This window comes from Mesoplodon densirostris, chromosome 4, assembly GCF_025265405.1.
Source record: "Mesoplodon densirostris isolate mMesDen1 chromosome 4, mMesDen1 primary haplotype, whole genome shotgun sequence".
In the NCBI taxonomy this organism is placed as follows: Eukaryota; Metazoa; Chordata; class Mammalia; order Artiodactyla; family Ziphiidae; genus Mesoplodon; species Mesoplodon densirostris.
This window is the reverse complement of record NC_082664.1, coordinates 116,349,746-116,362,314: the sequence shown is the minus strand read 5'-3', so window position 1 is coordinate 116,362,314 and position 12,569 is coordinate 116,349,746. Positions and strand designations below refer to the sequence as shown.

Below are 12,569 nucleotides of genomic sequence, written 5' to 3'. Positions count from 1 at the left end.
GAAGGTCCCCTCCCATCCTGTCCCCTAGGCTGTCTCGGAGCCTTGTTCCAGAGCAGGCTGGTTCGATCTGAGGGTGCAAGGGGTGCCTTCAAGCAAGCTGAGAGCTTTCCAGTAAGCCCTGGCATAGCCCAGATACCGGGAAACCCGCTGGTGAGCTTCAGAAAGCCAGGCCTCCTCAGGATTTGTGCTTCTTGTCTGTGAAGAAGAGCCTCCGGAGCTTGTCAGGCTGCAAGGAGGGAGAAGATGCTAGAGCCTGGGTCCCTGGACGGGGAGGGGAGAGCCAGGCTCAGAGCATCCCTTGGCAGCAACTGGGGGCTGGGGCTCAAGGCCGGAGAAAGGCCAGGGTGGAATACTGATAGTTGCTCCACCACCCCTTGCAGTGCCAGAAATTCCACTCCAGCCCTCTGGTTTGGATGAAGGATTCGCCCTCTCTGGCTAAGGAGGCTAGGGGAGAGGAGAGAAGAAACGCCAAGTCCCCCCTTCCCTCACTGGGTCCCCTGGGGTCCCCAACCCCAGCACTGTCTGCCCCAGCCATGCCCTAGGTAGAATGGGGGTGGGGATGTACATGGTGCCACCAGGGACCGGAAGGACTTTGCAGCTAGAGGAAGAGCAGACATGGGTGTGGCTTCTGTGGTTCTTAGAAGGGCTGTCTGCAGGTAGGATCTGTGGTCCCGGGCATCAGGACCTCAGAGGCAGCCTTGCACCAGGCGAGCTCCCTGTCCTGGGGTGTGTGGGCACAGCCCTGCCCTGCGGGAGGAGCTGGCCCAGCTTCTGGTGAAGGCCTTTCAGCTGGGAGCTCGGGGTTTTGCTGTTCAAGCGGAAGAGGAGGTCTGCACGTGCCCGAGGCCTGAGGCTGTGCCCTCGGGGAGTGGGCTCTCCCAGCTCATTGGCTCCAGGCGTAGACAAATACACTGAGGCTGAGGGCCCAGGAGGGTTCCTCTGCCTCCCTGGGAATCCTGACCACCTCCCTCTGCCCTCCTGACCCCTGCTTCCCCTTTTCTCCTTTCTTATCAGAAATCCCCAGGAATAACAGCTGCTCACTGACAGCCATCTCTGGGCTGTGTCCTGAGCACATAAGGATGTCTAGCTTCACCTCCTGGGCAGCCGCCCCTGGACACAGCCACAGGACCAGCCCATTTTACAGATGAGGAAATGGAGATCCTGGGTAGATGCTAAATAAGAATACAGGATGCCCACTTAAATTTGAACTTCAGATAAATGAGGAATAATTGCACTATTGGGGACATAGTTATGCTTAAAAAAATTACTCATTGTTTATCTGAAATTCAAATTAACTGGGCATCTTGTATTTTATCTTGCTAAATCTGGCAATCTTAGTTGCCGGGGAAACTATCTTGCCCAAAGCCATGTGGCTAGGGAGTGGCTGAGCCATGAAAAGGGCCAAGGCAAGTCAGACCTGGAGCCAGGGCCCTTTTCCACCTCTCTGAGGCTCTGAGACGCTTGCAGTGGCCAAGAGGGAGGGACAGGAGTCCTAGTCTGCCACGGAGAAAGACATCAGAAGGGCCTGGAAGCCTCCATCTTATATCCAAACCTAACATCTGCCTCTCCCACCATCTCTAAGCAGAAGTTAGGGCTGGAAAGTTCTGGGCAGTGGCAGTGACCTGCCCTGCCCACGCCTGAGGGCCACAGGTCCCTCCTACCACCCCACCCATGGAGCCCACCTTATGTGTCTGTCCAGTCTCCTTGCTCCTGGCTGCCGGGATTTGTTCATAGGTGTTCCTGGGCTCTGGGAGCTCCAGGGCCCCCAGTATCCTCTCATAGCCACAGTCTGTGGACCCTGAAAGCTTGCTATATGTGGGACTTGCTCCAGGATAGGGGGAGCCTGGCTGGGCCACCCCAGCAGACTGATCTGCTCGTAGGTACTGCTGCCTTCTTGGTCTGGCACATCCCTGGCCTCCTCTAGGAGGCCTTCTGCCCGGATGAGCTCATAGCTGTCTGCAGAACGGCTCAGTTTTGGAGACCCCTGACCCCAGGTAGCAGCTGAGGATCCTAGAGCCTCAGAACTTGGGGGCAGGAGAAGGCCCCAAGAAGTGGGAGACACTCCAGGGCCCTGGTCTGGGCTCACCCCAGAGAGGGCAGGTCCCGGGCCATCAGGCTTGTTCTGGCTTCCATCTGAGAGTCTCCTCAGGGCCTCCTTGCTTGGGGAGAAGGCCCGGCTGCTGGCTGGAACTGGCTCCTGCCTGCCAGACACATCTGTGCCCCGGTCTAGCCGTGCCTGGTTCATCTTCCTCAGGTCTGCATAGATGATGTTGTTGGGGCCTCCAAAAGACTTGTCCAGAAGGGAAGCACTCCTCTCCGGGAGGGGAGGCACCTTGACGGGGGCCTGGGGAGAGAACGACAGAACCTCTTAGAGGTTACCCTGTTACTAAGTTGCCTTCTGGTAAACTGCAGGTCTCTCAGAGAAGCTGAGGCCCCTTGTCTTGGGCTCAGTTTACCTGACTGTTACGTGCAGGGGTTGGTTGACATTCGGGGTCCCTGCCAACTTCATGCTCTAGGACTCTGAGTATGGTCCTTATGTTGGCATTCAAGGCCAGGGGTCACGAAATCTGCCTCCCACCCAAGATCATCCTGCCCTGCTCCTCTCCCCTCCAGAGTGGTGGTCCCTCAAGAGCCCCCTGAGCCCACCCACTCACTGCTCCCTTCCCCTTCAGAAGGGTCCACCCCCAAGTCCATCAATTGTGTATTTATTCAACAAATATTTAGTAAGCACTGTGTAGACACCGTCCTGGGTGCCAAGGGCTCAATGATGAGCAAGACCACCTCTTGGGAGTTTACATTCTAACCTGGAGATGGGCAACATACTGCTCTGTTGTATAGTTTAATGTGGTTGACGTAATATATGATACAATAATATATCACAAGATAATATACTGTCAGCTCGTGATCAGTACTATGAAGAAGAACAAAGCAGAGTAATGGGATAGGGAGAATGGCTGGTAGGAGAGGGGATGTTTTCTATAGTTTAGGGGGTCCTCTCTGAGGAAATGACATTTAAGCAGAGCATGGAATGCAGTGAGAGTAGAAGCCATGCAGATGTCTGGTGGGGAGAGCATTCCAGGCAGTGGGTACAGCAAGAGCAAGGGCCCTGAGGTGGGAACGAGGTTGATGTGTTCAAGGGAGACCCAAAGGCCAATGAGGTTAGAGAAAAGTGAAGAAGGGGGACAGGTGGCAGGGCACCTGGTGAGGCTCTCGTGGACCCTGGTGAAGATTTCAGATTTTATTTTAAACATGAGGAGAAGCCCTCGCTGTGATCTGATACATATTAAGAAAAATCTCCGTGAGTCCCTCTTGTGAGTTGCTGTGGAGGAAAATAAAGTATTGATTCACAGGCATCCCACTCTACAGTTTACAAAGGGATTTTTCTGACATTTCATATCCATTCCCTCATTCAAGCGTCACAGGAACCTCAAGATTGGTAAACTGAGGCTCAGAGAGGTTATGTGACTTGTCCAAAGTCACTCAGCTAGAAAGGCCAAGCCAAGGTTTGAACCAAATCCACCGGTCAGAGGCAGGCCACAGCATGGGCGAACCACTGGGTAATTCCAAGCTGGGCCGCTCCTCTCTGGGCCTGGCACTCACCCTCCGCAGCCTGAGGGGATGGCCAGTGTGGCCTCTCCAGGCCTGATGGTGGACGTGGCACCCACATTCCTGGTCTAGCAACCCTGACTCTGGGTAGCCCAGACTCCTCCTCACCTCCATGCTTTCTTCCTTGGGGAGGTTCCAGGGACTTGCATCCAGGCTCTTCTTTTTGTAGAGGAAGGAGACCTGGGGCTTTGGAGAGGGGCAGGGGCTGGCATCCTTGTCTGGGACCACCGTGGGGGACACTGCAGCAGGTGGGTTTTCCAGGTCCAGATTGGTCTGATGGAGGCCCAGGGTGATGGCGTCATATAGATCACTGTTCTCTAGCTGGAGGTGGTGGGGACACAGCAGGTGTGTGGTCATACACCCCTGGCCAGCCTCTAGCCTGCTGCCCAGAGATTGAAACATTCCCACCAGGTCCCTGACCTCAGGTAGAATGCTTACTCCATCTCCCCTTCTCAAATAAGGACCATGACCCTGCACTGAGTGCCCCTGGGTGGCAGGAAATAGGGAAGGCAAGGAAAGGCATGTGGTCGAGTGGTGGACACCCCTGGCCTGGGCACCCTGCCCCACCCCCCAGGGAAGAGAGGTACCTACCCGGGGGCAGGCAGCAGCCAGGGTCTCCCCGAAGGGCTCAAACTGCACCTCCTGGTAATGGCGCACGAGCTCGGCCAGGGTGCCGTGGCTCTGGGTGTCCCCTGAGATGAGGTAGCGCCGGTTTTGGAGCTGGTTGATGGCAAAATGCCAGCAGCGGTCGCTGCCCCTGCAACACAAGCACTTGTGGCCTGGGGCTGCTGACAACCGGCAGCCCTGCCTTGGCCCAGGGCCGGAGCTGACCCGGGGCCATGCTACCCACTTGGGCCTTGACGTGTTCCTCTATAAACTGGAACTTGACATCCAGCAAACACAGCCTTGCAGGTGATAGGGAGCGGTTTTTCAACGTGCACCCGCCCCTGCCCCCCCACGTCAGTCAGGGAGGAAAGGGCCAGGGCCGGGGTTAAGGGGGAGTGAGGCACTCAGCTTGGAGCATGGATGCAAATTTAAAGGGAAGCCACAAAACTCAGTAATCAAGATAACTCATAATGCAATATTTTAGAAAATCAAAATTAATACCAAAATATCCATGATGAGCAAAATATCTAAGGCTTAAAAGATGAGTTCCGAGCCCACACTTGCACAACTCAGCCTTACTCATCTCACCCAAACCCCGGCCAGGCCGAAAAGATGGAGTTCCAGCTCCCATCTCCACTCCAGCCTGTAAAGTCCCACCCTCTTCATTTTCCTTTTTCATGGAAGAGTAACGTAAACACAGTGAAGTGCACACGTCCTAAGTGTGCAGCTCGATGAACTTCCACATATGAACGTTCCCAGGTAACCACCGCTTAGAGCAGAACAAAACATTTTCCTGCTCCCCAGAAGACTCCCTCGTGGCCCCTTCCAGTCAAACGTAGCCACCACTCTGACCCCCATCACCATAGATCAGTTTTGCTTGTTATGGAATTTCACCTAAATGGAATCATACAGTATTTCTTTTTTGTGTCTGGCTTCTTTCACGCAACATATCTTTGAGATTGATTCATGTCCATGTAGAATTAGCTTCTTCCCCCCCCCTCCATTGATAGGTAGTATTCCATTTAATTAAATCCACAATTTATCCATTCTGCTGATGGACATTTAGATTATTTCCACATCTGGGCAATTATAAATAAAGCTGCTCTGAACATTCTTGTACATGGCTTTTGCTGAATATATGTATTCATTGCTATCGAGAATATCCCAGGAAGGAGAATTGGGTGAGGGATACACACGTATGTTTAGCTTTAGTAGATTATGCCGAATTGTTTTCTAAAATCATTGCCAAGTATGAGAGTTACAGTTGCTCTGAATCTTCCATCAACTATTAGGTAGCCTCTGTCTTTCCACTGTAGCCATTCATTGTGGTTTTAGTTTCTGTTTCCCTGATTGCTAAAGCTGCTGAACACCAGTATGCTCACTGTCCTTTTGGACCCCCTTTTAGGAAGTGCCTTTATTTTGCCTGTGTCATCTTTGTCTTATTGATTTGCAGGAGTTCTTCATATAGTCTGGATATGAGTCTTTTTATTAGGTGTATGTATTACAATACAAAACCTCTCCAGCACTGCAGCTTGTCCTTTTATTCACTGAATGGTATCTTCTGATCAACAAAAGTTCTTAATTTTAAAGAAATCCAGTTTGTTAACCTTCTCTTTTATGGTCAGTACTCTTGTGTCTCGTTTAAGAAATCTTTGCCTGTCTCAAAGTCATGAAGAATATTTCCTATGTTTTCTTTTCCTATGTTTTCTTTTGCTTTTCTCACTTGGGTCTGTGAACCATCTAGAATTAATTTTTGTGTATGGTGTGAGGTGGGGGTCATTTTTTTCCATTTGGATATCCAATTGCTCCTGTACCACTTATTGAAAACACCAGCCTCCCCATACTCCTCCCCGTCCCGCGACCCCCACCCTCCCCCCCGCTGAATTGCACTGGCGCCTCTGTTGCAAATCAGGTAACCAAATGTGGGAGACTGTTTCTGGATTCCACTGGGCTATTTGTATATCTTTGTGAAGCCCCACCTTGATCTCTTTAATAAGCTGGCACTCCACCTAAGATCATGTTTGAAAAAAAAAAAGCCCTGATGCTGAAAATACATTTGAAAACTGCTGAGTTTGTATATCTCAAAGTGCCGAGGACCATACCTGGCACATAGAATAACAATAACTATTTTAATAATGACTAACATTTATTTATTTACTATGTTCCGGACACTGTACCAAGCAGTTTTAAAGGTATAAACTCATCAAACCCATTCAACAATCCTATGCAATATTCCCATTTTACAGATGAGGAAATGTAGGTGCGGAGAGGCAAAGTGACTTGCTCAAGATCAGAATTTGGACTGGGACAATCTGAACAGATGATAATTTTGAAGCTGAATCTGAGGACTTTGAGATTTGCCCTGGAGCCCCAGCCTCCCTCCCTCCCTAACTAGCGGTGGGGGAGGGAACTTCTTCCTTTTTCTGCCTTCCCCCACCCAACCTACCCTTGGGACAGGCTCTGACGTCACCACCTCTGACTTCATCCTGGCCATCTTGTCTCCTCTTCTCCATGCCCACTGCCTTACCCTAGCCCAAGCTTCCTCATCTAGCCCAGACCTCACCCCTCAGTGGTCCCCACTGCCCCCACACCTCCAGCACCTGTCTTGAGTCCTCCTTCCATAGGCTGCCTGAAGTAGCCTTGCAAAACCTAAGTCTGACCAGATGACCCTTCATTGTCTACAGACATAGCCAGGCATCCAAGGCCATCCTGAGCTTCCCTCGGCCTTCCTCTCCAGGCATTGTTCCACTGGAACCATGTGTCCTTCTGCACCCGGCAACTTGTGGCTCCCAGCACCTTAGTCTGCCCTGTCTCTGTTCTTTTGCATATGCAGTTCAATCTATTGGAAATGCCTTCCTAAACCCCAATCACACCTCCTTTTCTGCCCAGCAAGTTGCTGTTCTTCCTTCTATCTTGTGCTCAAAATCCACCTCTGTGAAGCCTTCCCCAGCCTCCCATCAGGAGGAGGTTCTCCGCTGCCCCCCATCAACTCACCCCCTTGAAGGTGGGTGCTTCATCCTAGTATATGGCTGGTGCTGTTCAGAAAATGTCTGATGGACATGGACGGATGACTGAGGGAGTGAGGGAGTCAGGGCCCAGGGAAAGCCCAGCAGTGTGGGCTGGTGGAGATTCCAAGCTTATCTGCAAGTCTGGCTTGTGGAGCCAGAGCCTGCCTGCCCTTTGCAGAGGGCTTCCTTTCTTACCTGTAGGACAAGATGTAGCCGGTGGCCCGGTCGCTGAGGCGGATGAAGAAGGAGCCAAGAGCTTTGTCCCTGAGCAGCTGCTCTGTCTGCCTGGGCAGAGGACATGCCATTAGCTGAGGTTGCGTCCCCACAACAGCAGGAGCAGCCTGACTTAGACCTGCCCGCCATGCCCCAGACCCAGTGCACAGATCTCCAACCCTTTATAGAGAACTCCCTCAGACTTTCGTCTGGTTCTGTGGTCAGTCTGGGTTCAGTCAAACTCAAGACTCAGTCTGGGGCTGGCTGGGTTGGAATCCTGAGGTCACACACACACACACACACACACACACACACCCCACCACACTACTGCCTCACCAGCAGGCACAATAGCCACTGACCCTCTCCACCTGAATGTCCCTGCAGCAAGAAGGAATCCATATAGCTGGAGATTTTTAAGTTTGTGGGATCCTTGCCTCAGGACTGCTGTGTACAGTTGTGCAGGATGTGTACTACACAGTAGTTTCTGCAGGGAGAAGGCGTTGGTATGTCTGGAGCCTGACCACAATGGCAACTCATAGGTTCTCATTCCCTTCCCTTGCATGTCCCCTTCAGCCTCAGGCAGCTACGGATAATTCTAAATGATGCCAAGGAGTTTGGAGGCATGGTGGAAATTCCAGCTGTCTTCTGGTTTGGCAGTACATAGGCCAGATATTTCCTCACCCACTTATTCACCAAATACTTTCTGAGTGCCTGCTCTATGCGGGACCAGCTACAAATTTTGCAGGGGTCAGTACTAAATAAAAACCTGGAGCCCCTTACTCAAAAAGTAAGAATTTCAACAGAGCAGAGGGCCCTGTGTTACAGCACACGTCAATGCCTGTGAAGCTGTGCCTGCTTCAATGCCAGGTGCTGGGCCAGGAGGACCTAACGAGTGGCTGCATTTGTCATTCCTTCAGCTAGTGCTTTGGCAGCTTGGAGATCCAGCCCAATCAGAAAGCCAGCCTCCACATCTTGGCCCTTATTCCTAGAGTAACAGTATATCCAGGTTCGCCTGGGAGAGTCCCCACTTAGAACCGTTCTCCTAGTTAAGTCCTCTTACTAACAGTGCTCTGGTTTGGATGATGAATGAAACAGTCCCCCTAGTAATTCATCAGGTTATCCGGAGCTGTTCTGAACACATACTGCTCCGGCCTGCCCCTCTCTGTTTCTCTGGCAGCCTGACAGCCCCAGCCATCCCAGCCCTACACTCAGAGCCGGGGCCAGTGCCTTCGCCCACCTTGCCCACAGAAGCGGCTGTCAGAGAACTCGGCATTCCTCAGTCTGTTCCCCCACCCACTGCTTGCTGGGGTCCCCGCCTAGCCCAGGGAAAGGGGCTAGCCCCTCGGCCCTAGGGGGCTAGGGGCCATGCTGGGCACGTGGACAGGGGCAGCCTTACTTGCGGGTGATGAATCCGTGAAACCAGGGGGGCAGGGCTCCATTCTGCAGAATGAGGGGGGCCTGCGTCTCTGTGAACCACATCAGGGCCAGCTCCTGCAGCTTAGCCAGGGCCTGGCTGTCCCCGGCCCCCTCGGGCCCCCTGACCAGGTTGAGCTGCCTCAGGTGGCCCTCCATTCTGGCGAGCACTGATGTGGAAGCAGAGCCCAGACCACCTGTACGCCTCTATATCTGTGGGCACCCCGGCTCATTTGCCTGAGCCCATGCCCTCTCCAACCACCCGCCGCACACAGGAGCTCTATTGTCACCTCTGACAACATGCGGCTGGTTCTCTTCTCTGATGCTCTGAGGCGGGGCACCTTGGCTGTCTGGGGACATTGGGGGAGGGTCACATTAGCAGTCAGAGACGGGCAGGAGAGGGATCCCTGACTTCCTGGCTAGCAGATGAGCTGCCCCACTGGGTTTGGCCCCTTCACCCAACCTCCGGTCTTTGTCTCAGCTAAAGACCAGACTCTGGCTAAAGTCCAGGCACTGCCACTGTTAGCAAAGTGGTGAATTTAAATTCTACTTATCCTTCCTTCATGGCGGCCACTTGTATCTTGGTGAAGTTCCGTGCTGATGAATTCCTCTTTCCACTCAAGATTTATTGTCTACTGTGTGCCACGTACATCTGGGCCTTGGGAAAAAAGCAGCAACCAAAACAGCATTTTGCCTCATGGCACGTATGTTCTAGCGGAAGGAGACAGATAATAAACAAATACATGTATAGAATTTGGGGTCAAGTGTAATAAGCACTCCAAGAAAAAGGGAGAGGAAGAAGAGGGCATGGATTGTGTTATTTAGATAGGGGGTCAGATAGGGAGTCAGGGTTGGGGGAAGCCTTGCCCAGGAGGTGCCACTGGAACAGTGAAAGAGAATGCCAGGCAGGTACCTGGGGGAAGAGATGCTGCTCCCAGTAGAGGGAAGAGCAAGTACAAAGACTGTGAGGTGGGACTCTGCTGGAGATCCTGAAAAACAACCTAGAAGCTCATGGGGCTGGAGGAAGAGCCCTTTGGAGTAGACGGGTCCCCTAGAAGGGCTGCCGTAAGGCTTTTGAGAGGAAGCACTGCACCAGTTAGGGCCCAGGATATTTGTTCACGCAAACATCCCTGAATCTCTAACGTGTTTCTGAGTTTCACAGCAGAAATCCAGGCTCGGGTGACAGTGAGGCAGGGGATGTTGCAAACAGTCAACCCCAAGGATCTGGGTTAGAATTGCGCTTCCATCACACTGACACAGGCCTCAAGGCAGTTTCTAAGTGGTTGCAGATAGCTCAATTTCTTCATCTGTAGAATGGGAATAATTTTTAAAAAGCTACTTTCTAGACTCTAGGGTCATTATGACAAGTAAACAAGATAGCATAATGGTTAAGAATGAGGGGACATATATACAAATTCCAAAACAGGCAGAACTGACCAATACCAATAGAAGTTAGGATAGTGTTTACCTTGGGGAGTGTATGACCAGGAAAGGGTGAGGAGCGGCTAGGTGCTGACCATGTTCTATTTCCTGATCTGGGTGGTGTGTTAGATGAGTGTGTTCACTTTGTGAAAATTCATTGAACTCTGCGCTCATGATCTATGCATTTTTCTATGTATATGTTCTACTTCAACAAAACAGCTCATTTGTAAAAAATGAGGGCGCTACAGCCATAGTTCTTTGGTTCCAGTTCCAGCTCACCAGCTATGGGACCTTGAGCAAATGACTTCATTTTTCTGGTCTTCAGTGTCATCATCTTTGAAACAGGGAGGAAGAACATGACCTGTTTTTTGAAAGGTAAAATGTGTTAAGTCTTCAGAACAGAGTTTGGAATGTAAGCTATCAGCATTAGCTATCACTCATGGTGATGATGATGATGATGATGATGATGATGATGATGTAATGACTGAAATACAGTGGGTCCTCCCCTATTGGTAACTATTTTTGTTATTAATATTATTATTATAATTTCATCATGGTCATTCTCAAATCAAAATAAAAATACCAGTGGCAAGTGTGTGATACATATGATTTAGAGGAAAGGTCAGGGCATGACCTCAACCTGGACAGCTCATTCCCTGTTTTTGAGATTCATTTTCCACCTCTGTAAAAAGGGTTGCAGGGCAACCTTGCCTCACCTGTCGATGGAGTGAAATACTGCAGGTCATGCTCTTCACACAGGGACAGGCCCACGGGCACATGGCAAGTGTTCCCGAGGGTCAGCTACCGGGAACATCACTTTTATAAACAATTTCCGGCCTTGACAGAGAGGAATCAACTCCAGCCAGGGGACACCGAGAGGGATTCACATACTTGCGAAATGGTGTTCCTGTCACAGATGTAAGCCAGGGATACACTGGGGTCATAATGGAAATCCCAGGGCCAAACTAGAAAGGACTGGAATTTCCCAATATGGGATGGGGGAGGCGTAGGAGTGGATTACATCTTTATCTTCCCCAATCTCTAACTGAAATTCAGCATTTCCTTCCATGGGGAGTGCAGAGAACAAATCCTTTTTTTTTTTTTTTTTTACATCTTTATTGGAGTATAATTGCTTAACAATGGTGTGTTAGTTTCTGCTTTATAACAAAGTGAATCAGTTATACATATACATATGTTCCCATATCCCCTCCCTCTTGCATCTCCCTCCCACCCTCCCTATCCCACCCCTCCAGGCGGTCACAAAGCACCGAGGTGATCTCCCTGTGCTATGCGGCTGCTTCCCACTAGCTATCTACCTTACGTTTGGTAGTGTATATATGTCCATGCCTCTCTTTCGCTTTGTCACAGCTTACCCTTCCCCCTCCCCATATCCTCAAGTCCATTCTCTAGTAGGTCTGTGTCTTTATTCCTGTCTTACCCCTAGGAGAACAAATCTTATTAGTGTTCGTAACACCTGTGACTTTGTCACCAAAGGAAATCACAGATATTTTCATATCACATTACAGCTGCTGCAGACATCCTGAGATATTGATTTTGCTCATTACCCCAAAATTATAATAATTAGACCCAAAGCTGGATCTTGATATTTAACATGCTAATAAAGAAGCACATCGTATTACTACATCACAGATATTTAGATAGCCTTATTTCAATATGATTGATTTCCACTGTAATTCTGTGTATTTTATTTCGTGCATTTAAAAATATTATTCTGAGAAAAAGTTCATGAGCTTTACCAGATACCAAAGAGGTCCATGGCCCAAAAAAGGCCAAGGAAGCTGGGGTCTGACCCAGAGTTGGTTTGCTGCCAACATGAGGTCTTGGAGGTATTCAAATACAAAGAAATGTGTTTCTATAATTTTCCATGAGGTGTTCTCTCTCCACCTCCTGTTTAGGTGGGGCACTTTTATGAGCAGAACCTGGCCATTTGCATAAGAAGACAAAGGCTTTGTATACTGGAAGGGGGAGCCAAGGATGGTTGCAGGACAGATGTGAAGATTCCAAGGTCAGGCAAATAAAGGAGAGTCTATTTTTATACTCAGAGGAAATGGGCTTGAGGAGGGGTTGAAGCCAGGTTTGCAGGCATCAAGAGAGCTCTGTGAAAGACTGGGGATGGGTTTTCTCTGACAGTGTTCCACATCCCACTGTTCAGTTCATCACCTATACTCACCTACTAAGGGCTGGGTCCTGGGACAGGGAGAGGACCCTGGAGCAGCCCCGTCCTCCTTCTCCAGCCCTGGGTGCCCAGAGGTGTCCAGAGAGGAACTAAGAGGTTTCAGG

General features: G+C 50.5%; 1 protein-coding gene across 1 annotated transcript; it reads right to left on the bottom strand.

The window, feature by feature from the left end:
* Window positions 1–175: 175 nt before the first annotated feature.
* SH2D7 (SH2 domain containing 7) lies at window positions 176–9,005 on the bottom strand. The gene is given in 8 exon segments (XM_060096102.1): window positions 176–226; window positions 1,683–1,841; window positions 1,843–1,867; window positions 1,869–2,344; window positions 3,715–3,923; window positions 4,194–4,363; window positions 7,416–7,505; window positions 8,830–9,005. Coding segments are annotated over 8 exon segments (1,356 nt in total).
* Between the last annotated feature and the right edge of the window lie 3,564 nt (window positions 9,006–12,569).